This window comes from Salmo salar, chromosome 05, assembly GCF_965601325.2.
Source record: "Salmo salar chromosome 05, fSalSal1, whole genome shotgun sequence".
NCBI classification, from domain to species: Eukaryota; Metazoa; Chordata; class Actinopteri; order Salmoniformes; family Salmonidae; genus Salmo; species Salmo salar.
Window position 1 is genome coordinate 63,979,150 of NC_138295.1, and position 27,552 is coordinate 64,006,701.

The 27,552-nt window shown below is 42.1% G+C and overlaps 1 protein-coding gene across 1 annotated transcript; it reads right to left on the minus strand.

Moving 5' to 3' along the window:
* Positions 1–994: 994 nt before the first annotated feature.
* LOC106605418 (uncharacterized) lies at positions 995–27,294 on the minus strand. The gene is made up of 5 exons (XM_045718533.2): positions 26,836–27,294; positions 11,708–13,201; positions 7,024–7,146; positions 5,517–5,620; positions 995–5,135 (listed from the first exon to the last, which is right to left on the minus strand). The coding sequence occupies exons 1-5, from the start codon at positions 26,836–26,838 to the stop codon at positions 4,931–4,933; spliced, it is 1,929 nt and encodes a 642-aa protein (XP_045574489.2). The 5' UTR covers positions 26,839–27,294; the 3' UTR covers positions 995–4,930.
* Positions 27,295–27,552: the final 258 nt, after the last annotated feature.

Here is a 27,552-nt window from a genome sequence, read left to right on the forward strand (position 1 = left end):
CCTTGCTGTCCCCAGTCCACCTGGCCATGCTGCTGCTCCAGTTTCAACTGTTCTGCCTGCGGCTATGGAACCCTGACCTGTTCACCGGACATGCTACCTGTCCCAGACCTGCTGTTTTCAACTCTCTAGAGACAGCAGGAGCGGTAGAGATACTCTCAATGATCGGCTATGAAAAGCCAACTGACATTTACTCTTGAGGTGCTGACTTGTTGCACCTTCGACAACTGTGATTATTATTATTTAACCATGCTGGTCATTTATGAACATTTGAACATCTTGGTCATGTTCTGTTATAATCTCCACCCGGCACAGCCAGAAGAGGACTGGCCACCCCTCATAGCCTGGTTCCTGTCTAGGTTTCTGCCTAGGTTTTGGCCTTTCTATGGAGTTTTTCCTAGCCACCGTGCTTCTACACCTGCATTGCTTGCTGTTTGGGGTTTTAGGCTGGGTTTCTGTACAGCACTTTGAGATATCAGCTGATGTAAGAAGGGCTATATAAATACATTTCATTTGATTCCCACCCCAACTCAGCCCCCCACCCCGAAGAAAGCATGCCTCCAACCACTTGATTGAGAGATTCAAGGGACTATCATCATTAAGTATCATAATAGATGGAAAGCATTGAATATTTAAATTAATGCACTTCGAAATGAATGTTGTAACTTTGCCCCAGAAGCATTTAACTGCAGGGCACTCCCACATCATATGAAGGGATGTTCCTACCTAATTTAGGTGACACAGTGAACAGTTGGGAGATGGGGCAAATTGAATTGTAAAATGTTTACTTGGTGTTAAATACAGCCTGTGAACAAATTTAAACTGTATAAATTGATGGTTCGGATTATGGGATGCAAAGGTCATATTTTTCCATATTCTGTTCCAGTTAAAGGGTTGTTAAGATTCAATTAGATCTGTGGACCATACTTTAATGACTAGCTCAGAATATGAGTGTAACGGTTGTCGTCGGGAATGGAGGACCAAAACGCAGCAGGAATGTGGATGCTCATCTTGTATTTTATTTTAAACCAAGAAAACACCAAAATAACAAAATGAAGACCGAACGAACAACAAAACAGTCTTGTCATGCTCACACACGCAAAACAAGAAACAATCTCCCACAACACCAAACCAAACAATTACCCATATATAGGACTCTCAATCAGAGGCAACGAGAAAGCACCTGCCTCCAATTGAGAGTCCAACCCCCATCAACCTAAACACAGAAATACAACAAACCAGAAAGAACATAGAAATACAAAACATAGACCAAAACACAGAAATAATAAATCAAACACTCCACGACACAAATCACCACCCCGAACCACATAAACAAAACACCCCCTGCCACGTACAAAACAAACATCCCTCTGCCATGTCCTGACCAAAATACTAAACAACTACTCCCTCTGCTGGTCAGGACGTGACAATGAGCTTTCCAAAAGTTGTTTATATATTATAAATCAGTCTTTTTGGGAGATTATTTATTTATAAATCCCATTATTGGATGTTTTGCTAGTTGGGTTTCCCAAGGGACACCATAGGCCAGCATAGCTGACCAAAATTATAAATATTATAGAAAAAGAAGTTGCTTGGTAATGTGTATGTATCTCTCACATTTTGGAATGTTCTTAAACCACTACATCGATAAGGGTACGGATTCCACATTTGGACCATTTGGGGTAATGCAAAAGGGCATCTTCTAGATTGCAAGGCATTATTGAGGAATATTGAAGTATGAGCATGCCATTTTGATTCTCAGTTACATTGGTTTTCAATTTTACGTCAAATAGAAATTGTGTGCACAATAACAGGACCAAAGCTTAGTTTAAATTGTTTAAGGGATATATCAGTGAAGACCACCTCTTCCAGGGCAATATGAGACACCATATTTATCCCTATACTCAGCCAGGGGCAGAAGAATCATGTCTAAACCAATTAAGGATGGGGTGAAATGCTAGAGCCTTAAAATAAAATTTAAAGTTTGGAACGGATAGTCCTCCTACGTCTTCCCTCTTTGTAAATGTATACATTTTATCCAGGATAGTTTACCTTGTCATATATCTTTTAAAAACACACTATGAATTTTATCCCAATAGAAAGAAGAAGGAGCCATGGGAAGCATTAAACTATATGAATTCAGTCGTGCCAATATATTCATTTTAACAGTAGATATTCTGCCGGTTAAAGCAACTGGGATATTATTACATCTACTGAGGTCACTTTAAATTGATTTGAGCATTCTGTTAAAGTTTCTGGTAATGGTTTTATCTAAAGAAGGAAATATATATAGTCCCAAATATTTTAAATAGGAAATGATTGTGATTCCATAAGTAGAGAGGGAGTCCTCCATCAGGGTCTTGAGAGACAGTTGGGTTGATTTGGTTAGATACATTTTAATTGGATCGCCTTGTTTGCTGCTTCTAATGACTCTGAACGAAGCAGAGCAGATAGTGCCTGTTATAACTACAGCTGAGGGATTGACATATATTACTTGAATAATTGGAGCCAATTCCCATATGTTCCAAAACAGACCATAGATAATACAATTCTATTCAATCAAATGCTTTTTCTGTATCAAGAGATAATACAGCCCAAATAGCTGTTGTTTCTGATTAAGCATCTAAGATACGTAATAGTCGACAGAGGATATCCGAGGATAAACATTTTTTAACAAACCCGCTTTAGTCCGTGTGGATCAATTTGGGTAAGTAAGTCTCGAGACAAGACGATAACATTTTGGAAAACAGTTTAATATGTGTTTATCAAAGATAAGGGGCGATAATGAGAACACTGGGTGGCATCCTATCCTTTTTTCATAAAATCAAAATTTGTGCTGTTTTCACATCTCTCCTAAATGAACTCTTGTGAACACCTGTATTAATAATTTCAAGCAATAGTGGACCTGATTCCAAAATGTTAAATAGACCTCAGGAGGAATATCGTCCCCTCCAGGTGATGTTCCTTTATCATGCTAGCCATTACCCTTTTGAGTTCATTGAGAGAGATTTGGGCTCCCAAATGGCTTCCCCTGTTAAGAGAAGAAGAGTTCTTAATTCTTTTAGAAAGGCTCTATTCAATCAGATCCACTTTAAGCGACATCCACATAGTGGTTGTTTTGATGGTGTCGGAGGTGGAACTGCGTTGGAGCTGCCACATCCACAATTGGCTCGTGGAATTATACCTAAAGCAAACATTCTCATTTTCTGCATAAAGAAATCCCATGCAGCCTTGTTCAAACACTTGTAAAAAAAAAAAGCTGAAATAATCTACACCTCGATTAGGATGATAGAAATCTTCCTTATTTAGCTGAATGATTTTTCAATTTGAACGTTATTATTATTTTTATATAGCCTACAAATTCTGAACTTCTAACTCGAGTGGCGCAGGTGTGCTTCGTGACAATGATCGCAAGAGCAGCTGCTCATTGATTTATGCGGCTGTCTGCTATCACCGGTTAAGGCTTGATCTGATTGAATCTAGGCCTTAGTCTGGTTTGGTGTGGATTTAGAATCAGAAGTGTACAGTTATTTATAGAAGCAGGAGAATCTTTGATTGATTAATTTGGGTTTTGATAGTAATTCCTCTGTTTCAGATCCAATAGTTGCTATATCAGCTAATTGATCATTACTGCATAGTTTGTTGGCCAGTAAACAACTAGGACGATTACCATGGAAGTAATGGTTAAGTCTTACTCGATGGATGGCTATTCTGCTCTCTGTCTTATACCTACCTGGTCTGAAAAGAGTGTTTGTTTAGAACGCTCTAACACAGTTAGCAACATTTCCAATTCTGATATCTTCATTCAACCCAGATGCAAATTCAGCTGCATTATTTTTAATAAAACCTTTGGTGGTATCCCATAGAATCTGGGGGTCATTAACCACATTTTTATTGATCATTATACATTTATTTAGTTCATTTTGAAATTGATTACAGAAAGTAGGATTTTGTAGTAATTTTGTAGTAATTATTGTGTTTCTTTAAGGAGATTCTGAAATGTAAAGTAGTAAGTGTGGTGGTCAGACAAGCTCATATGTCGAATTTCTAGTTTCTTGATTGAAGAAAATAGAGGTACCTTCAGAAAGTATTCACACCCCTTGACTTTTTCCACATTTTGTTGTGTTACAGCTTGATTTTAAAATCGATTAAATTGAGATTGTGTCACTGGCCTACACACAATACCCCATAATGTCAAAGTGGAATAATGTTTTTAGAATTTTTTACTAATTAATTAAAAATGAAAAGCTGAAATGTATCGAGTCAATAAGTAGGCTAAATATAACAACATAAATGCAAGCCTAAACAGTCAAATATCCTCATTATTATTAGCAATATGGTCTAAATAACCTTAAACATAGAAAAACATGTTAAATAAGTGAATTGTGTCGAAGCCTATGGGACTGGCCATCTATCCTAAACAGTTTAGCCCATAGGAATGCAATGTGCTGTAGCCCCACAAGGAAGCAACCCCAGTCTGTAGGTCACTATTCATTGATCTAAAATCTTTCATTTTAAGATTACAGCTGAACGCTTATCTCATAAAACAGACATTAAATCAATCGTTAAATCTGCTATTTTTTATTAGAAAAGACAAAACTCACCTCATAAACAGGCAGCGAAGAAGACGGTGCAATTTCAATAACATCAATCATAATAATAATATCAATGCTTGCCTTGAGGGATGTTGACAAGATGTATGGATACAACATGGATGGGAACCACAACCAGCATGGAACAGGCATACTGTATCTGCGGCCCAAAGAGCACCCTCTTCCCTATATAGTGCACTACCTTTGAATAGGGTGCCATTTGAGACACATCCTGTGTCTTTAGGCTACCCGGGACCTTAAGGAGGCTTCCACGTCTGTCACAGGCACCCCCTGCCTGGATGAAATGAATGTACTGCTGGGTGCTTTCTGGGCCATTGGATTCACAGATCCCTGTTCAGTCTCAGTCTCTTGTCGTGGATGTGCTGCAGCAGAATCCTCCCTCTCTGCTCAACAGTGTGGATGAGAGGTTTCAGGCCACGTGCCCCCCCTCGGCTCTCCCAGAATTCCTTGTCCATATACAGGGAGCTCAGGAGCATGCTCTCCAAGCAGCCAGACTGGAGAACTGATACGGCTCTCTCAGGAAACCTGCCAGAAAAATACAGTAAGACTGTCAAATCCTGACAAATACCAGACAAAGGATATCAAACCCAATTGACTGAGCATATTATGATGATGTGGCCTATTTTAGTTTCATCTACCAACAGTTATACTTCATCTCTGAAGAGTTATGAAGTTATGAAGATCCACCCACTCGCTTCACTGGATTTAGGAAACACACATTAAGGCTGTGTGATGTGGGGTGGATGTAGGGTTCAACTGAGCTTCTGTACACTAAGGTGCTTCCTAAATGGCACCCAACTCCCTATATAGTGCAATACTTTTGGCCGGAGTTCTGGCAGACTAAGCCTATTTCCATGATTCTGTCTATCCTTGAATAGAGATTGGATTATAGATGTTTGTACTCACTCATCGATGCCCTCTACTAAGCGGAAGTTGAGGTTTTCATGGGGATGATTTGGCCTGCCTGCATTGTCTATAAACACCAGTCTGGTAGGCTCTACTCTCCTCACCTGTAGAAAAAAACATAGACAGACACAGTATAGGTTAGCATAAAGTATCATCAACACTAACTCTATCTCTTTATATATATGCTATCTCAATAAACAGTAATAAAAAAAAAGCGGTGGGTTGCATGACATTTTTTACATGTGAAAAAGGGGCCCTGGTGAAAAAAGGTTGGGAACTCCTGATTTATAGGATCTTTTCGGTCCTTTCTTTATAAAGAACTTCAGACTCCAGAACAGCTTTCCAAGAGGAAAATCAAGGGTGACTACAAGAAACAAGTAGAAAATGTATTTACTTTCTGAAATCATCAACCATAGCAAATAACTCTTACCGCTTGTTCGCTATGCAGTCATTGATCATTTTGTTGACAGAAATCCAAATGCAGCCAAGAAAGGCCTAAGTGTTGATGGAGATAGTGACAGTTACAGTTTAAGCCTTTGGCATGAGAGCAGGAGCGAGAGGGAGGTGACAGGAGGAGTGGAATGGTGAGAGGAGGAGCGAGAGGGAGGTGACAGGAGGAGGGATGGTGAGGAGGTAGTTACTTGTGTGAGACAGACCCCTGCGGGAATTTTGACTACAGTAAGAGGTGGTTCAGTCATTGTAGGTCAATCACCTGCAGTGAGGGCAAACCACAGCAAGCTAGCGAAAGCAGTAAGTTTGCTTCTTTGCCACCTCATTTATTGCATTAAGTCCAATTCTATGATCAAGAATGCTATAAAGTATCATCAACACTAACTCTATCTCTTTGATAGATATTAATATAGTAATTATGAGATGAGATGAAGGCTCGGGAGAATAACTTTAAACTAGATATGACTTTTTTAGACCTCTCACTATATATCAAACTATAAATCAGTGACCAAAGTTTATTGGTCACGTACACAGTTTGGCAGGTATTATACTGCACATCAAGAAGATAGACTAAGAATGATATGCACATCACAAGATACACTATATTACAGTGAGCTAGAATCCAGTATATAGATACAAAGTCAACTCCTAATCCTTTCTACAACAGCTGAAATAATAAAGCGTAATGTGCTTAATAGAATTATATTTGTCTTTGTCAAGAGCGAGTACCAAGTATCAGCAATGAGTTCAGCAGGTTCAGTGGAAAGAGGGAGTCATTTTTCCCACAGAGCAGTTGTAAAAGAATAGTGATCATCTTTGTCCATCATCGGAATTCCCTTTGTTAAGAAGAAAAGGTCTGGATGGTAGCAATAATATTAATAAATGTAGAGGTCTGTTTACATTGTCCTATTAGATTATTTAGACAAGCCTCCTCCTAAACCTCCTTCAGGCTATTATCTTACATTATGTCCAAGTAAGTAAGTAAGCCTTGTCTGAGCCAGAATGGCCCATACATTATGTCCATATGATGGTTTCTTGGGTGTGATATGATAGTTACCAGGATGTGCACCAGCACTAGATCCTTTGAGTTCCTGCACTTGGTATGTAGCAGGTTCTCCACACATGGTTCTGCTGGGTCAGGCTGGAAACCGCAGCAGTACCGGTCCAGACGATCATTCACCTGCATGGGGGGATGGAAGAACATGGATTAGTTGGGATTGATCATCAACAATGACCTTTCCATAGAATTACATACAGAACTGTGATTTTTAGCAGGGGTTCCCAATTGTTTTTACAATTCCTGATTGTATACCGATCTAAAACAACACATAAATCTGTGATTCTTTAGGCTAGAAACAAGCGGTACAACACCCAAGGAAGACACAGCTCTGATGCACATGAGATTATATTTGGTTGGTCTCTATGACATTCAGAAGCTGAGCTACGACCTTCTAAAGTCGAGGAGTGAAAGAAATTAGACTATGCGTTGTTTTAGACTTTGCTTGGGAAGTAATCTTATACAATCTGACTCTGTGGCTGTCAATTGATCTATTCACTTTCTGCTAAATAGAATGTGAACAATTTAATTGAGTGTTCATATAAATTATCATAATAAAACATATTTGATAACGGTCTAGACTTTATTTTCTTCAAAACAACACCATTTTCTTAAGTCCCACACATGAAACAAATTCAAGCTGGTGGTGTATTTAATATATGCTATCTCAATAAACAGTAATAAAAAAAAGCGGTGGGTTGCATGACATTTTTTACATGTGAAAAAGGGGCCCTGGTGAAAAAAGGTTGGGAACTCCTGATTTATAGGATCTTTTCGGTCCTTTCTTTATAAAGAACTTCAGACTCCAGAACAGCTTTCCAAGAGGAAAATCAAGGGTGACTACAAGAAACAAGTAGAAAATGTATTTACTTTCTGAAATCATCAACCATAGCAAATAACTCTTACCGCTTGTTCGCTATGCAGTCATTGATCATTTTGTTGACAGAAATCCAAATGCAGCCAAGTAAGGCCTAAGTGTTGATAGAGATAGTGACAGTTACAGCTTAAGCCTTTGGCATGAGAGCAGGAGCGAGAGGGAGGTGACAGGAGGAGTGGAATGGTGAGAGGAGGAGTGGGGGGGTGATGAGAGGAGGTGAGAGGAGGGATGGTGAGGAGGTAGTTACTTGTGTGAGACAGACCCATGCGGGAATTTTGACTACAGTAAGAGGTGGTTCAGTCATTGTAGGTCAATCACCTGCAGTGAGGGCAAACCACAGCAAGCTAGCGAAAGCAGTAAGATTGCTTCTTTGCCACCTCATTTATTTCATTAAGTCCAATTCTATGAACAAGAATGCTATAGTAAAGCCAAACTTATAAGTGTACTTTAAATTCATATCTCTCTACTTCACCAACTTCAATAATCACTGTTTAAATAAGGAAGCTCTTTTTTCAGAGTTAACACCCATCATTTTACATTTGTTCATGCATGTATGTATTCACCGCAGTAGTTTTTTGTTGTTGCATATTCACACAAAAAAAATCCTTAAATAAAATGACGCAACATCAATACCTATGGCACCATTCTCTTCCTCATTGTACCGCAGAATAAACCAACTATCAGGGGAGGAAGGGAGCAATGTCATCCTTGTTGTTAAACTGAGAAGTGAAGGCATTGCCACACTTCTCTGAGTGTTACCAAGGTGAGATAAGCCCCCAGGTCTGTCTGGGCCTCTCTGTGGTAAAACTCACACCACACCATTTCGCTTCACTTCTTTAGCGCCTTCAGGAGTTCTCACATCCCTACTACATTTCACCCTTACACTAGAATACACTAATTCACGTAGGGACAGAGTACAAGAGTCTCCTGGATACGGTTTCAGTATTGACATACAGTATTACACCACCACCAAGTCTCTGGGAAACAGGACATGCTATTAAGGTCTATATCACACACAATAACATCACAAGCAAAACAACAAGCCTACTCACAACTAATTCATAGCAATACATCAGTAGCCTTCTTAGCCTACAATGGCAATTCAAAGCATCCAAGGCAATGACCAACAACGAGGACACTTGGCGCAAGGTCCTCTGTCTCCTCTGTTCTCCCCAGGCGAAGTGCGTGTGTGACTGTGTCCTTCACACTGTTCCCCTTGCTAATTGGTGTTAGGTTCCACATCAGAGCCATTAGATGTGTTAAATGAGCAGGTAGGAACAAGTGTTACAGGGTCCCAGTCGGCAATTCCATTGAATCAATACAATCAATACAATGCTATTAACAGTGGGCCATGTTACAGGTATTGACTTCTGCAAAGAGACTACTCATGTATTATTCATACAGTGGCTCGCCGCATCGCAAATGGCACTCTATTCCCTATATAGCGCACTCCTTTTGATCAGAGTCGGTCAAATCTAGTGCACTATTTAGGAAATAGGGTTCCATTTTGTATTCAGCCACTATTCTCTCTCCCTCCACAGTTCAGTTACCCATTCCATTCCATCTCATACAGAAAAGGCAGTCTTTCATTATCTTTATCAGATTTTTCTACAGCTGAGTTGGTTCAGTGGCTGGGTGTTCTATTGAATAGTTTTCTGTTTTTAATAGAATAGGTAGCATGGATAAAACGCTGTAATAGCCTCCAAAGTGAGAGAATTTAGATTGAACACAATCAAAGAATGCAATTTGTGACTCATCTCATTTAGAGACATTTTCCAATAGTTTTTGTTTGCTCAGCCTCTTTTCCTTCTCATTGTGAGACATTATTTTCTGAAACAATATGTATTCTGCCCCCAATCTGTATTGGCTAAATAACGATGACTGTTCACCCTGCAGTAACAAAGTAATGGATGGAAAAAGTAAGCCCCACGACATTTTTCTTAATGTTTTGTTTACTATGTGGTGTCCTTCATCCCCATAATTATTCTGCCAGTCATAGACCACCCTTTTCAAAGAGCACCTAATGCTAAGTCTCCATGGCCTTGTAGTTTTCACCCATCCGAGCGCACCAGCACACTCTTTATTTCCTCTGGGGTTTTTTTCTAAACAAAGAAATTGACTTTCTTTTGGCTATAGAGACAGATAGCGAGAGGAGCAGCTGCTATCACTTTCCTCTCAGTCCTTCCTAATGTGGACTTAGGCATCCGTGATTGCCGAGCATCACCATGGCAACCCTGACTTTGACTTCACACTGCCAGCGGCCAGTCATTGGGTCTTTAGAGGCCTGATGGAGACCGAGACTGGTGTGTGTGTGTTTGTGTGTATCAAATATTGTACATTGTACTCTGTCTATACCAAACGTACTAACTCTCTCTCACTTGCAATAAACATCATTGGGTTGTTGGCTTCATTGCCACCTCTCATTCCCTAATGGCAGCTTAGATATTCCACATGCAGAGTTAGACTGACATACTATCCATTTAGAGTGGCACTGTGGCAGAGCTGGCCTTATCAATCCTGTATTAATTACTTCCTCTCAGGATGGCTCAGCTTTCCCCCCCCCACACACACACACACACACACACACACACACACACACACACACACACACACACACACACACACACACAAAACGATTCTCAAGGACCATCAGCCATCATTTATTACACAATAAAGATCTCCAACTTCATTATAAATCACTGGCAGATTATAAATGAGTTTGAAGCTAAATTAGAGACAAACATTGTGTTGATTTTTTATTGAATTGCGCTGATACATTCATCTACTGTAGTAGGGAGAATGATATTGTTCATTCATCTAGTAGGGAGAATGATAATGACTTATTATGTTGTGTGTCTAGTAAGCTGACGGGATGCACTCACTACAATACCCTTCTACCTGTGATCCATGAAAAAACATAATTATCTGATAATCAATTACATTTATCGCTCCAGACAGAGAAAGTCACACTCTTTTCATTGGCCGGCATCTTTTAATCTAAGGCAGTTTAGTGAGTAGAGTTCTTCAGATGATAAGACCTTGGCAATACAATCCAGTGCTCAAATAGGCTCATTATCAAGGACTGCCAGCCTACTATTAGACAAGGTTGGTGGATTTCATCCAGTGAGAATGTTCTTTAATATAAATGCAAAACAAGATCTGCATCCCAAATGGCACACTATTTCCTTTGTAGTGCACTACTTTTGACCAGGGCCCATAGGGCTATAGCCAAAAGTAGTGAACTATATAGGGAATGTGGTGCCATTTGGGACGGAACAACAAACCGCTGGCTGCCATGAGTTTTCCCAGTCTGCCTGACCTCATGAGTCATTATCAACTAGGCCCTCCATAGTGACATTAAGTGAATCACTAGGTAACAGTTAGTTTATACAGCGTACTGGAATAACAACTTTACAAAACTTACATCTCTCAAGGTGAGGTGAGATTTCAATCAGAACTCTAGTCTATGCATTATTTCAATAGGTTGTCTTCACATGGTGTGATTGAAAGGATATAGAACGCTATCAGTTTGGATGTGTACGTTTGAGTGGCAGATCAGGATAAAAATGAGTTAAGGTTATGGCTAAGGTTAGGGATACGGTTAGGAATTAAGATCGGGTTAGAATGCCTGACATTAGGAGCCATATAAAATCTAACAGTCACATTCCACTACCTATCAGTTTTTCTGACCTCTTTACTCTAGCCAATGTATTTCTTAAAAGTTCAAATCAGTGCTGTCAATAAGTTAAATAAAAGGGTTTAACAAGTGTGATTGGAGGATACAGAGTGTTATCAGTTGTTCTATACCTGTAGGAGGAAGTCAAAGAGTGCCAGGCGCCCCCACTCTGCATGGTGAACTCCCACACAGGGGCTCTCGTTGAGGGCCACGCCACTGCCACTGCCACACCTGGCCCTCAGCAGGCTCTGGTACTGGGGCCAGGTGAGAGGGAACGAGTTCTGGTCATTGTCATCATCAGCCAGGTGCTGGATGCCTGGGTCCCACCACACTATGGGTCTGGCTGCCCCTCTGGTGTATTTATAAGGCAGGATGTCACTGTGGAAGGCCCTGAACACCGTGGGCAGACTCCTGTTCAAGCTGAGAACACGGTCTAAATGGAAAGCGAAGACTTCGAACCAGTCGTCTGGACGTTTGATCAGGGCACACAGACCCTGTTGGCAGTGCCCACTATGGTCAGCCAATGGAGCCCCAAGAGAAGGGGGATGATGAGGGGCACCCAGCCCTACATGGAGGACCTGTCCGTGGGCTGGGACCCTGGCCTTACTGACAACCTCGCTGCCCGAGAGGAACTCCATCTTGTGAATATCGTCCTTGCTGAGCCATGGCACAGAGTCAGTGTGCTCAGTCCTTATTCTCCGTGTGTCAGTGTCTGGAAACTCCCTCTCTCCAGCTGACATCTTACACCAGTGGGCCTCCCTCTCACTCCCTTTCTCTGCTTCTGCTGCTGTTTCCACTGTGGGCCGGGTCTCTTTATGCCCAGACAAAGACTGTCTGTCACGTTTCCTGAATTCTCTGGGGACCTTTTTCACAGCCTGCTGCTTGGTTAGGTTCTTCCTCCCTGCTTTCCCTGCCTGCCCTGCCTGCCCGGTGTGCCCCTGGTCCTGTCTCTGTTCATCTGGAGCACATTTGTGCTCAGAGTCAGACAGGCCGAGGTCTGCAGTAGAAGGGCGGCTCTGGCTACGAGCTACAGTCTGGGGCACGGCTGGGTGGACGTTCCCTTGTCTGGGAAGAGGTGGTGGCTGGGTGGAGAGCTCTGAACCACTGCAGTTGGTTAGATGGCTTCCATCATGCCTTATTAGCACAGCATTGACTGTCAATGGCTGGATATGACGTTGTTTGTCTCTACTAGAACTTGGCGGCATCTCTTTCTTCTCTTTCCTTTTGGAGGTAATGCCCTTAGTTTTACGATTCTTCTTGTAGTTGCTGTGAGTTCTCTCATCTGTCATGCTAGCTGCTCCCCCATCCAATTTGGGCTGGTCCTTCACCAGGTGATGCTTGGAGGACTCTTTGACTTTGTCACTCTGCTTCCAACCTCCACTGTGACCGTTGAGGGCTAGAGGAAGATGGTGGTGGTGAGGGGCCAATGTGGCCCTTTCCCTGGGTCTAGCCCTCGCTCTATACCCTCCGGCTCCAGCAGAGCTCAGGCCTCGTGAGGGCAGCCTGCGTGTCTCAGAGGGGGGGAAGGGGAGGGTGTTGATCACCACCACAGACAGGGTAAAGAGGAGGAGGAAGGCCCACACTGCCCACCTCTTGCAGCAGATCTTGGACCACACTCTCAAGGCCTGCATGCATGGGAAACAGGAAACAAAGAGAAAGTTAGGTCTGTAGTTGGGAGCAAACCACCAAAAAGCCATGATTATAATGGAGCAGAGCTATAAATAAAATGTATTTACTCTCTAAACTGTACGGTCGCTGGTCGGCCACTTGAACTGAACAGCTCAGATTCCAGTATGTGTTTACAGAAGAGGAAACTTAAATCTCTCAGAGGTTGAGAAATGCAAATATCAGTACACAGACTGAAGGACGAGGGTAAACAAAAAAATTAAACAACCTGTGTTTAAAAAAAAAACATCGATTTGTTAAGTTATTCTGTTAAAACACTAAGGAGAGAGAGAGAAAGAGAGAAAGAAAGAGTTGATCCACATGTATCCCATCTGCAATGCACACAAGTGTAAATAAAGCCCTTTTCAGTCATAGTTGGGCTTTCTTCTGCTTATACTGTAGGAAAGTTACAGTTACTGAGCTGAGACAAATACGATGGCACACACATAGATATTGTAGCATTCCCTTCTGCACGCCAGACCATCCAGAATGTGCTGACAGGTAGTGCATGCCAAATGGTATATAGTGCACTCCTTTTGACCAAGGCCCATAGGGAATAGGGTGCCATTTGGGACACAGACAGATTCTGGATGGCTTACTTCTACTGCAGCCTCTGTGATGATGAATTACTTTTCTGTGGCATAGGCCTAAATACAAACCGGTCCCATTCCATAAAGTCTCCATCGCATATAGAGTATGTATGCCATAGAGATATATCCATTCAGATGGATCCCTATGGAATATGCTCTCAATGTTATTCAAACCTATGGTAAATCCAGAGGCAGTTATTTATCTGAATCATATATCAATGAAAGGATTAGGCTATGGTATAGAGCTATAGAGGCTATGGTGTAGAGCTATAGAGGCTATGGTATAGAGCTATAGAGGCTATGGTGTAGAGCTATAGAGGCTATGGTGTAGAGCTATAGAGGCTTTGGTGTAGAGCTATAGAGGCTATGGTATAGGGCTATATAGGCTATGGTATAGAGCTATAGAGGCTATGGTATAAAGCTATAGAGGTTATGGTATAGGGCTATAGAGACTATGGTATAGGGCTATAGAGACTATGGTATAGGGCTATAGAGGCTATGGTATAGAGCTATAGAGGCTATGGTATAGAGCTATAGAGGCTATGGTATAAAGCTATAGAGGCTATGGTGTAGAGCTATAGAGGCTATGGTGTAAAGCTATAGAGGCTATGGTATAAAGCTATAGAGGCTATGGTATAAAGCTATAGAGGCTATGGTATAAAGCTATAGAGGCTATGGTATAGAGCTATAGAGGCTATGGTATAGAGCTATAGAGGCTATGGTATAAAGCTATAGAGGCTATGGTATAGAGCTATAGAGGCTATGGTATGAAGCTATAGAGGCTATGGTGTAGAGCTATAGAGCCTATGGTATAAAGCTATAGAGGCTATGGTATAGAGCTATAGAGGCTATGGTATAGAGCTATAGAGGCTATGGTATAGAGCTATAGAGGCTATGGTATAGAGCTATAGAGGCTATGGTATAGAGCTATAGAGGCTATGGTATAGAGCTATAGAGGCTATGGTATAGGGCTATAGAGGCTATGGTATAGAGCTATAGAGGCTATGGTGTAGAGCTATAGAGCCATGACTACATGGAACTCTTCCACCTCAGTTAACCCAAGCAATAAAATCAGATTGAAAAAAATCACCCATAAAACAACACCTCACGGCACAACGCTGACTTTGAACACACACACACACACACACACACACACACACACACACACACACACACACACACACACACACACACACACACACACACACACACACACACACACGCACACACACACACACACATTATTCTCAGTAATATAATATAGTATTGTAAATTTGTAATTGAGTGATGTATATGATGTTTTGTATGATGTAATGTTTCATTTCTGTTCGGACCCTAGGAAGAGTATCTGTTGCCTTGGCAACAGCTAATGGGGATCCTAATAAAATAATAAAGACTAAATATTATGGTTCCATTCGATCTTCACATACAGTGGAAGTAGGAAGTTTACATACACTTAGGTTGGAGTCATTAAACTCGTTTTTCAACCACTCCACAAATTTCTTGTTTACAAACTATAGTTTTGGCAGTTGGTTAGGACATTCATTTTTCCAACAATTGTTTACAGACTGATTATTTCACTTATAATTCACTGTATCAGTATGTATGTATTTCAGCGAGCAAGCCTTTCTAATCGACCTGGCCCGGGTATCCTGGAAGGATATTGACCTCATCCCGTCAGTAGAGGATGCCTGGTTATTTATAAAAAATGCCTTCCTCACCATCTTAAATAAGCATGCCCCATTTAAGAAATGTAGAACCAGGAACAGATATAGCCCTTGGTTCTCTCCAGACCTGACTGCCCTTAACCAACACAAAAACATCCTGTGGCGTTCTGCATTAGCATCGAACAGCCCCCGTGATATGCAACTTTTCAGGGAAGTTAGAAACCAATATACACAGGCAGTTAGAAAAGCCAAGGCTAGCTTTTTCAAGTAGAAATTTGCTTCCTGCAACACAAACTCAAAAATGTTCTGGGACACTGTAAAGTCCATGGAGAATAAGAACACCTCCTCCCAGCTGCCCACTGCACTGAGGATAGGAAACTCTGTCACCTCCGATAAATCCACTATAATTGAGAATTTCAATAAGCATTTTTCTACGGCTGGCCATGCTTTCCACCTGGCCACCCTACCGCGGTCAACAGCACTGCAACTCCCACAGCTACACGCCCAAGCCTTCCCCATGTCTCCTTCTCCCAAATCCAGTCAGCTGATGTTCTGAAAGAGCTGCAAAATCTGTCTCCCTACAAATCAGCCGGGCTAGACAATCTGGACCCTTTCTTTCTAAAATGATCTGCCGAAATTGGTTGCAACCCCTATTACTAGCCTGTTCAACCTCTCTTTCGTGTCGTCTGAGATTCCAAAAGATTGGAAAGCAGCTGCTGTCATCCCCCTCTTCAGAGGAGGGGACACTCTTGACCCAAACTGCTACAGACCTATATCTATCCTACCCTGCCTTTCTAAGGTCTTCGAAAGCCAAGTCAACAAACAAATTACTGACCATTTCGAATCCCACTGCACTTTCTCCGCTATGCAATCTGGTTTCAGAGCTGGTCATGGGTGCACCTCAGCCACGCTCAAGGTCCTAAACGATATCGTAACCGCCATCGATAAGAAACAATACTGTGCTGCCGTATTCATTGACCTGGCCAAGGCTTTCGACTCTGTCGGCCACCGGCAGACTCAATAGCCTTGGTTTCTCAAATGATTGCCTCGCCTGGTTCACCAACTACTTCTCTGATAGAGTTCAATGTGTCAAATCGGATGGCCTGTTGTCCGGGCCCCATGTAGTCTCTATGGGGGTGCCACAGGGTTCAATTCTTGGGCCAACTCTTTTCTCTGTATACATCAATGATGTCGCTCTTGCTGCTGGTGAGTCTCTGATCCACCTCTACGCAGACGACACCATTCTGTATACTTCTGGCCCTTCTTTGGACACTGTGTTAACAACCCTCCAGACGAGCTTCAATGCCATACAACTCTCCTCCCGTGGCCTCCAACTGCTCTTAAATACAAGTAAAACTAAAGGTATGCTCTTCAACCGATCGCTGCCCGCATCTGCCCGTCCGTCCAGCATCACTACTCTGGACAGTTCTTACTTAGAATATGTGGACAACTACAAATACCTAGGTGTCTAGTTAGACTGTAAGCTCTCCTCCCAGACTCAGATCAAACATCTCCAATCCAAAGTTAAATTTAGAATTGGCTTCCTATTTCGCAACAAAGCATCCTTCACTCATGCTGCCAAACATACCCTCGTAAAACTGACCATCCTACCGATCCTCGACTTCGGCGATGTAATTTACAAAATAGCCTCCAATATCCTACTCAATAAACTGGATGCAGTCTATCACAGTGCCATCCGTTTTGTCACCAAAGCCCCATATACTACCCACCACTGCGACCTGTACGCTCTCATTGGCTGGCCCTCACTTCAAACTCGTCGCCAAACCCACTGGCTCCAGGTCATCTACAAGACCCTGCTAGGTAAAGTCCCCCCTTATCTCAGCTCACTGGTCACCGTAGCAGCACCCACCTGTAGCACTGCGCTCCAGCAGGTATATCTCTCTGGTCACACCCAAAGCCAATTCCTCATTTGGCCGTCTCTCCTTCCAGTTCTATGCTGCCAATTACTGGAACGAACTACAAAAATCTCTGAAACTGGAAACACTTATCTCCCTCACTAGCTTTAAGCACCAGCTGTCAGAGCAGCTCACAGATCACTGCACCTGTACATAGCCCATCTATAATTTAGCCCAAACAACTACCTCTTCCCTTACTGTATTTATTTATTTATCTATTTTGCTCCTTTGCACCCCATTATTTCTATTTCTACTTTGCACTTTCTTCCACTACAAATCTACCATTCCAGTGTTTTACTTGCTATATTGTATTTACTTTGCCACCATGGCCTTTTTTGCCTTTACCTCCCTTATCTCACCTCATTTGCTCACATTGTATATAGACTTATTTTTCTACTGTATTATTGACTGTATGTTTGTTTTACTCCATGTGTAACTCTGTGTTGTTGTATGTGTTGAACTGCTTTGTTTTATCTTGGCCAGGTCGCACTTGTAAATGAGAACTTGTTCTCAACTTGCCTACCTGGTTAAATAAAGGTGAAATATTTGTTTTTTTTAAATAAAAGTATCACAATTCCAGTGGGTCAGAAGTTTACATACACTAAGTTGACTGTGCCTTTAATCAGCTTGGAAAATTCCAGAAAATGATGTCATGGCTTTAGAAGCTTCTGATACGCTAATTGGCATCATTTGAGTCAATTGGAAGTGTACCTGTGGATGTATTTCAAGGCCTACCTTCAAACTCAGTGCCTCTTTGCTTGACATCATGGGAAAATGAAAAGGAATCAGCCAAGAACTCAGAAAAAAATTGTAGACCTCCACAAGTCTGGTTCATCCTTGGGAGCAATTTCCAAATGCCTGAATGTACCACATTCATCTGTACAAACAATAGTACGCAAGTATAAACACCATGGGACCACGCATCCGTCATACCGCTCAGGATGAACGTACTTTGATGCGAAAAGTGCAAATCAATCCCAGAACAACAGCAAAGGACCTTGTTAAGATGCTGGAGGAAACGGGTACAAAAGAATCTATATCCACAGTAAAACGAGTCCTATATCGACATAACCTGAAAGGCCGCTCAGCAAAGAAGAAGCCCCTGCTCCAAAACCGCCATTAAAAAATCCAGACTACGGTTTGCAACTGCACATGGGGACAAAAATCTTACTTTTTGGAGAAATGTCCTCTGGTCTGATCAATAAAAAAAATAGAACTGTTTGGCCATAATGACCATCGTTATGTTTGGAAGAAAAAGGGGGATGCTTGCAAGCCAAAGAACACCATCCCAACCGTGAAGCACGGGGGTGGCAGCATCATGTTGTGGGGGTGCTTTGCTGCAGGAGGGACTGGTGTACTTCACAAAATAGATGGTATCATGAGGCAGGAAAATTATGTGGATATATTGAAGCAACATCTCAAGACATCAGTCAGGAAGTTAAAGCTTGGTCGCAAATGGGTCTTCCAAATGGACAATGACCCCAAGCATACTTCCAAAGTTGTGGCAAAATGGCTTAAGGACAACAAAGTCAAGGTATTGGAGTGGCCATCACAAAGCCCTGACCTCAATCCTATAGAAAATTTGCTACCAAATACTAATTGAGTGTATGTAAACTTCTGACCCACTGGGAATGTGATGAAAGAAATAAAAGCTGAAATAAAAACATTTCAGCTACTATTATTCTGACATTTCACATTCTTAAAATAAAGTGGTGATCCTAACTGACCTAAGACAGGGAATTCTTACTAGGATTAAATGTCAGGAATTATTAAAAATTGAGTTTAAATGTATTTGGCTAAGGTGTATGTAAACTTCCGACGTCAACTGTACATACAGTATGATTATGAATATAACTTAGCTTCTTCCATGTTTTTGTTTCTAATCTTTTCTATTTTGTCTGAGTTACATTTAGATTAATATTTGAATATTCTCCTCTTTAACCAAGCCGCTCTCTGAGTGACAGCCAGAAACTGCCATCAAGGATCAGCTGTACTGGCCCACAATGCAACTCTGTTTATATAACCAATAGTAGGGGAACGCAGTCATCTCTCAGAAAGACAACCTACATCAGCTGTCCCTCTGCCTGCCTCTCTCCTGTCCTCTCTTCCTCCCTCTCTCCTCTCTTTTTCTCTGAGGGAATTCAACGGAAGGAATGTTTCAAACCCATGAGATCTTTTCCCAGTCGGTGGCTGACGACAGTTTTACAGCTTTCCCATACCCCACCTGTGAATGGATTTCATTATGCTCTTCTGAAAGAATGTCATGCCAGTAGTTCTGACTGAGTCAGGGGTCCTGATGGGCTTTTAGATGTCCGTGGAGATCCCTGTCTGAATAAGATCTACTACTTACCCAGCTGACTCACAGGACGCAAACAAATCAACCCCTAACCCCCAGGCATATGTGTAGATCTGAGATAGTTGGATAGGTAGAATATAGTATACCACCAGAATATGGTGGTGGCTCCATCTTGCCCTCTGATAGGCCAGATGAAATTCCCGCCATATTGCTTGCACCTATCCAATCCTCTCATATCTAAAGAAGTGTCCATAGGGTGTATCTCTAGGGATTCATTTGCATAAGATATGTCCTGCACCTATACTGTACTGTAAATTGTAATAAACTCCTGAGCAGCAGAGATATTCTTTGGCGGTGGGTGGATAAAGCTGAAGTTTCACTATGCCAAGGTCCAACACCCTCACTCCAGTGACGCACTGCACCAGCCTCCACCTGGCAAAGCCAGAAGGCTCACTCACACTCACTGATGAAACCTGCTCTCCAAGAACACATTATACACGTTCCAACATTCTGGAATTTTGTGGAAGTGACACAGATGCACCCTGTCTTGAGCCTTTCTAAATCCTGCACAAAAGTAGTGCACTATATAGGGAATAGGGTGTCATTTAAGATGCACACAGGGTCTATTTTGTTGTAGGTTTTGTGCCACGGGCAGGTGAAGCTCAAAAGGCACCTTATTCCCTATTTAGTGCACTACGGCCCTGGTCAAAAGTATCGCACAATCTAAGGAATAGGTTGCCATTCGGGATGTAAGCCAAGTGTCGGCTCAGATTGTTTTCCCAGTGGTTTGACCAACCGGTTCTAATTAGTGGTCAGGCATGTAGCACCTTGTGTGTCTGTGTGACTGTGTGACTGTGTCAACATGAAGACATCGTGTTGATTTTTTGTGGCTTTAGCACTTCTCTATAGCAGACATGCACAGCAAGGGGGTATGATACACAGCTCAACACCAAACCACAGCACAAAAAAACAACAAGACAAATGCCTTGGTGTCACGTTTGATAGGAATTTTAATAATCACAAAAACAAAATAGTTTGAAATTGACAAAGTCATTGTTGTATTGCATGGCTGCAGATGAATGGTTTTCAGCTCACATTCTATATGATCTGTTACATGCCCACACAACACATTTTAGCACCTACGTAACACGAAGAACACTAGAAGAATACAGGAAGTATACAGTAGCTTAACTTTATTGAGTGGAGTCATCCTCGTCAATTACCTTTCTTGCAGTGATCTTTACCAATATTTGTTCAGCATTTGTCTGTGTTCCACGTCAGTCTAATGCCAGCTATGACAACCGCAAGGCTGGAATCCTAATAGGCTATAGCCTCCCACTCGTTTCAGCAGGCCAGGTGTCTGATGCCGTTACCTTCTAATCCATTCTTTTTACATCTCTTCTCCTTTAGTAGACGGAACGCTCGAGGACAGGTTTGCAGGAATGCTGAGACATGCAACAAAAATGCTTTACAGGATTCAAAGAAGATTAGGAAAAAATCTGTCTCATTATTTTCTGTGTTTAGCAGCGAGGGGGAGGAGGAGAAAGAGGAAAGGAAGGGTGGAAGAGAGAAAGGTGGAAGTAGGGAGGGTGGGAGAGAGTGGGAGGGGAGAGAGAGAAAAGGGGAGAGCGAAAAGGAGAGGGTGAATACTGTAGATGAATAGCATTAATATTACACAGAGAATAGCATCTAAAAAGAGCCCTAAAGTAGCCTTGTTCAGTGGGAGGACAACAGACTGGCTTGGTGGTCAGGCTTTAGGGACTGTCACAGTCATATTCTGGAAAAGCACTGGGCTGCAGCTCTATTAGCATAACCACGTACACTAGCATGTGGAGGGAGGCTCTCTCTCTCTTTCCTGCTGATACATTGTAGTTAATCACCCGTTGAGAATGAAACTCCTGCATGGCAGAACAAAGGAGTAAATTCTCTCGCCATTCTACCATGGCAAAACAGATACACTGTGACTACACACAGAATATTATTCAGTTAATGGGCATGTACGAATTGTATGTGTGAAATTGTGTAAAACCATATCTATTTGCATGAGTGCACATGTGTGTCTGTCTGTCTGTATGGGCACAGGAGGTTTAGGGGGTATTGACATTTTCTAACATGAAATTAATTGCTTCTATGTTCATGTAGAGTATTATTGTTTGCATTAAATAGATGTTCTAGTCAAAAAGAGGGAATAATTACTGTCTCACATGACCATTCAGTCCCAGCGCTGAGGCAACTTTGAAAGAGAAAAATAAGCGAGAACCCTTTCAATGAACCGCATACAACAAAAAGGCTAACAAAGAATGCAATAAATCCACTGACTGCTTTGGAAAACCACACAGAACATCACAACAAACAATTCTGCTGTAGTGTTGACTGGTGAGTGGTGAGGGAGAACAAAGTCCATCATCTGACAGTAATATGACATGATGGCATAGAAAAGGCAGCATGAGATCTCTCCACTGATATCAGACAGGGGAAGACCTTAATTGAATCCGTCACCACATCTCTGCTGCCTGAGAGATCCCACTGACCGGAAGTGTTATGGAGCAAAACACAGCCAAACATTATCGCAAGATGGCTATACTGAAAGGAAAGGAATAAACTGTGTGGTTGGTTGAACACAGATTCATGAGGGAGAGTGGGAGAGAGAGGAAGTGGTGTTTTGAAAGTGTACTAGAGTGGAAGCAGTAATGCACATGACGCTCTAGGCTGGATTAAAATAGTCTCACTGGCCCACACACACACACACACACACACACACACGTACACACACAAAACACACACACACTTACATGCACGCACACACATTCAAACACTCTCTCTCGCTCTCTCTAGATGTATAGCAATGCTGAGTTCCAAGTGACCTTGACAATACCTGATGATGCATATTTCACTGCAACGACCCCATCCCATGGGAAAAGAAACCTGCTCGTCCCATAGACTGAAATGTAAACTGCTGCTCATCATTCTCCTCCCCAGTCAGCATCAGCAATATCCTCCTTCCACTGGTCTCTTACTATACCACAGAGGGCCATTCTCATAATGGGCTAGTCATAGGTCTATATTCAGCTTTATACCCCGGGACCTGGGAGAAAGAGTGGTGAGATAGGGGCCCAAACAGAACAACAGTGCTTTTATTCTCCTCTTTAACCAAGCCTCTCTCTGAGTGACAGCCAGACTGATACAGGTGTGCTTCTCCGCTGCACACAGAGAGACCTTCAGTGTAATGACTTGATGATGTTAATCTACAAAGGGAACTCTGCAGGTGTGTGAGAGAAAGAGAGGACAGATAGAGTGAGAGAGTGAAAGAGAGATGGGGAGATAGAGAGGGGAAGAGGAGAAGTGGGGCAACCATCTGCTGCTTAGCCTGTCCTGTGAGTGCGTGTTTGTGTATGCGTGCCTGTGTGTATACGTGTCTGTGTGCATGTGTGTGTGTGCGCCTGTGTGTATGCGTGTACATGATCAGCAACGCCTCTTTGTTATGGCAGAGGCGTCAGTACTCAGTAAAGGAGTGTGACAACAGCCGATCTGCTGCAGTCAATGATTCACAGTGTGAGACTGAAGAAGTCAGCCTAGGCTGGTGCTAGTGCTGGTTATATCAAGTAAACACAGACACAAAAGAGACAAATAGAGACCACTACACATATTCTACACACACACACATACACACAACCTCCCGAGCAGCGAGCAGAGCGGGCCTGCCTGGAGAGATAGGTGGGGACAGCTCTGAATCACTGTCAAGATCCCGTTATCACAGTAGTCAAATCACTGCAGGTTTTCTGAATGACAGAGGAAAACATCCTTAAGCGTGACAGGCAAACTGTATGTGCAGCACTGTATGGATGGATGTGTGAGATACAGGAGAGTCATGATCTAAACATTCCCCAAGGCTATACTGCCACTGTGTCCGAGGAAAATCTACAAGGTAAAGCCTACAAGACAAGAGGATCAGTGTAGCCTGCAGTGAGGTCATCAGTCAGTTACTTGTCAAGATATACCCAAAGAACAATGGCAATTTGAACAGGACACTTTTGTGCACTAAATGTCAAATATTTCAGTTATTCAAATGATGTATGAGAGCAGCATGTCCGAGTGTGATGTTGAATTACAGATTAATATCACCCACCTGCAGCATAAACTGCTTAAGGTCAATTGACTGTCCTGTGGCAGTGTGGCTAGCTGCTGATAACATTGTATTCTATGCATGTAAATGAATACTGACAACTGACTTCCCATGGGGCACACTGTTGATGCATTTAGCCGGCTGAATACATTTGTGATTTATTACACACGCACACACTCACACAGACGTTAATCAGCAGCCTTAATAGTAGTCAGTGAGGCGCTGTTCTCTGCAGTACACTTTATAGGCCCCATGCCAGACCCTGCCTGCACAGTGATAAATAATGGGACCGACTTGAGAGCATGTTTGCCTTTTCAATTGTTGCAAGTTGAAATCATAATCTAAACCTTTCACAAAAAAAGCCTAGTCTAAACAATTTGATTTAGTTGTCATGCTTCCACCAAATCACGCATGTTAGTAAATTAAGGAATGATGCCTAGTGATATATGTTATAAACTCCAGGGCTTAGTAACAGCTATGAAAAACATGAATCCCCTGAGAAAGAATGTTCTAACCATATGGCTGCAGTGTGTGAGCACATTTAAGAAGGTCTGCTTTTAATCTGACACACCATGGCAAGAGAGGAACCTCAGAAGAAGGATGTTAGAAAGAAGGGTGACATTTTTGGTGCAAAATTGGCCCAGAATAAGCAACCTTACATTCTTTCATCATCGTAATGCAAAAACACAAGACAAAAGCTTGATTTACCAAGCAAAATCACCACTATTTGGTGATAGAAACCTCCTGCCAGACCTCCCCTCCTGCAAATGTATTTTCTATGTGGATTACTGAGATTATAAGCAATCTACAACCCATCAGCGTTTTTCCTGGTCCCCAGTTGGAACAACCTGTTTTTTCATCAATAAACACACTCTGGAAACCTCAGTACCACACACAGTCCTGCAGCCACATCCCCGGACTAATCTAACCACCAACCTTTTACCAGGAGCCATCTTTCCCCTAATGCTCTCTGGGACTGGGAGATGTAAAGATGCTCTAAACCCATCAGGCCTCATAAAACAGGAGCTTATAGCCAGAGCTCAGAGCTGTTATGACATGTTCCTTTCTTCCTAGTGAATATGTCAGCTCACAAGGTAGAATTCCTGCACAGTGCACACTGAAACCTATGAAAGTGTATACGTGTATAGGTTGCACTGATCGCACACAAACATTCAAGCACACGCGCACACACACACACACACACACACACACACACACACACACACACACACACACACACACACACACACACACACACACACACACACACACACACACACACACACACACACACACTAAAACCCAGATGAAAAGTGTGAGTTAAAAAAGTTCAGACGCCAGTGTTTGGATGGTAATTTTGCCTACTTCACGCAGTCCTACTAGACCATATAAAGAGATCCACAGGTAGGACTACTGTAGAACCTGTTTAGGACTAATATGAAACTGTATTTGACTCCAGTCTTTTCATCACAATTCAATCATTTTAAGTACTTAACCTTATCTTTAGTCTATGTCATAAGGGAAACCTAATGTTAAGTGTTAAGAGGGCGTTGTTTTGTCACCCTGAACTGGTGTGGTGTGGAGTGCTGTCCTGCTAACAGATTTACTTGGAAGCCAATATTACATGGGTAATTCATAATGCATTGAAGCAACGAGCATTCCATCCTGTCTGAGACAGGAACCATGGGATTATTTGGACTGCTCTGCTTCGAGACCCGATAATGCCTGGAATATGGTATTTGACATCGGTTGTCCTTCCCTTTAAGCGCACAAAGTTACGGCGCTGCTTTCACTTTCAAAGCAAACCCAGGAACTGAAATCCCAGCTGAGAATACAACCAAGGATGGACGGCACTCACAGTGCCCTGTGTCTAACCAATATACTGTGGGGTTTGAGTTTTTGTGTGTGCCTGAGTACAGCAGTGAATTCCAATGGGGCCCCTTGAATGACTTGAGGCAGACTTGAGGTTGATGGTGTAGTCAGTGCATGATTGTGTTTGAAGAGAAAAGATGCCTCTCTCTACCTCACTTGAGCTGGCTGAGCACAGAAACATTGCATGCAGATGGAGGTGATCACTATTCAAATACAGTCTAGGGTGCCAAACCCTTTTTTTTGTTGTTGCCAGGAGTGAAGTAGTGCTCCTCAAAATATAAAAATAACACAATAACTAACAGGTTGTAAAATCCATGACACAATACTCCTTATGCTTCATTTAAGGTCCAATAGATGAGAAGTTGGAGTTATTCTTGGATTCCATGGAGCTGTTCAAACCAGGGTCTCCTGTCTACATGTATGGAATCAATTAAGAAAATATGAGACTGCAGGGGCTGGCTGGTGGAACTGGGAGACTTGATTCCTGATCACCCAGTTGAAAGAGTGTTTTGACTAAAACTTTTTTTTTACTTTCTGTAAGAGGGTTGACTATCAATTTGAATATTTGTAAGGCATGAACATATAATGTTCTTTCAGATTAATATCATACATTCTCATGCTCTCTCAACATGCAAGATAATCAGAATATTAACGTTTATTACTTCTAGTCTCTCCACTCATTCTACTGATACTTTTACCATAAGTAATGACACTTCACACGTTTCTCTGATCAGGAGTCAATGCACAACAGACATAATGGGTAGTGGAAGTCAGCTCTTGGTGCTGATGTGTCAACATATGAACAATAACAAATGCTCTGAGCTGACCACTTTCTTGCTTACTTTCCTTCAGACTAAATAGGATTACAATTCCGTATCACATGAAATAAAGGCACACATCATTTCGGCGATAGTGTAGCCTACAGATAGAATTGATTTAGCTTTTTTAGCCAAACGGTTTGGAAGTTCGCTATTCTGCAGCTTTATCGAGAACAGCATAAACATAATTGCAGCAAGAGTATGCAAATTCAGCACTTTCACGTGGATGCATAGCCAAAACAAAAGTTTGAAATTGTGCTATCGCGCAGCAAAAGGAGAATTCTGATTTAAGGAAACATGAACCACACTTACCATCGTTTTCCCCACCCTGGTGCATTCCACAAGGAACGTTTACAGCCTTTATTATAGTGCAAACACGTCCGGTGACACCATGTAGATATGGTTACACAAACGTTATTGAAGACTGGACAGCATTGGTTCTGAAGATGCAGCGTGCATAAAGTCTCCAGCTCCTCCACAATGCTTTTTCCATATACTATCACTTTTGAATTGAGCTATGTTTCATCTCCATCTATAGGCTACATTGCGGTTGTCATTAATTGTAGGGTACCTTGGCATTAATAAAGGTAACAATAAATCTCGCAAATTACAATACTTAAGTAGGCTACAGTACGTTTCAGTGGCTTCAAACTTTTGTGGTACCCTACTTCTGCAGAAGAAATTCCCAAACTACAGTTTTGCTTTAGCGCAAAGTGGAGCAAAGGCATATCAAAATCAGCCCTCACTCCCGAGGGACCCGTGCGTTTTGGAAAGTTTATTTCACAGTAAAAGTCCTCTTTCTGGGACGAGATGGGTATTTGGTAGACTCTTGGAATGCGCTGTAATTTGAGAGCAGTCGGCCTGCCCGCGCAGCGCTTGCGTGGTCTTGCTGTCCATACATTGGATACAGGCGCCTTGCAATTGCAGAGCACGTTTTTAAATGACTCATGAAGCCTAATTTAAATAACGACACGCACATAGCCTTGATGGATGAGAGCAATAAATGATAAGAACCAGACCCATAAAAAC

What these genes read in the sequence shown, in the direction of transcription:
- LOC106605418 (XM_045718533.2), bottom strand. An exon ending in TCTTTGACTTCCTCCTACAG is followed by an intron (nt 7,147 to 11,707) that starts GTATAGAACAAC and finishes CCCCCCATGCAG; the next exon opens with GTGAATGATCGTCTGGACCG. An exon ending in TTAGTAGAGGGCATCGATGA is followed by an intron (nt 5,136 to 5,516) that starts GTGAGTACAAAC and finishes TTTTTCTGGCAG; the next exon opens with GTTTCCTGAGAGAGCCGTAT.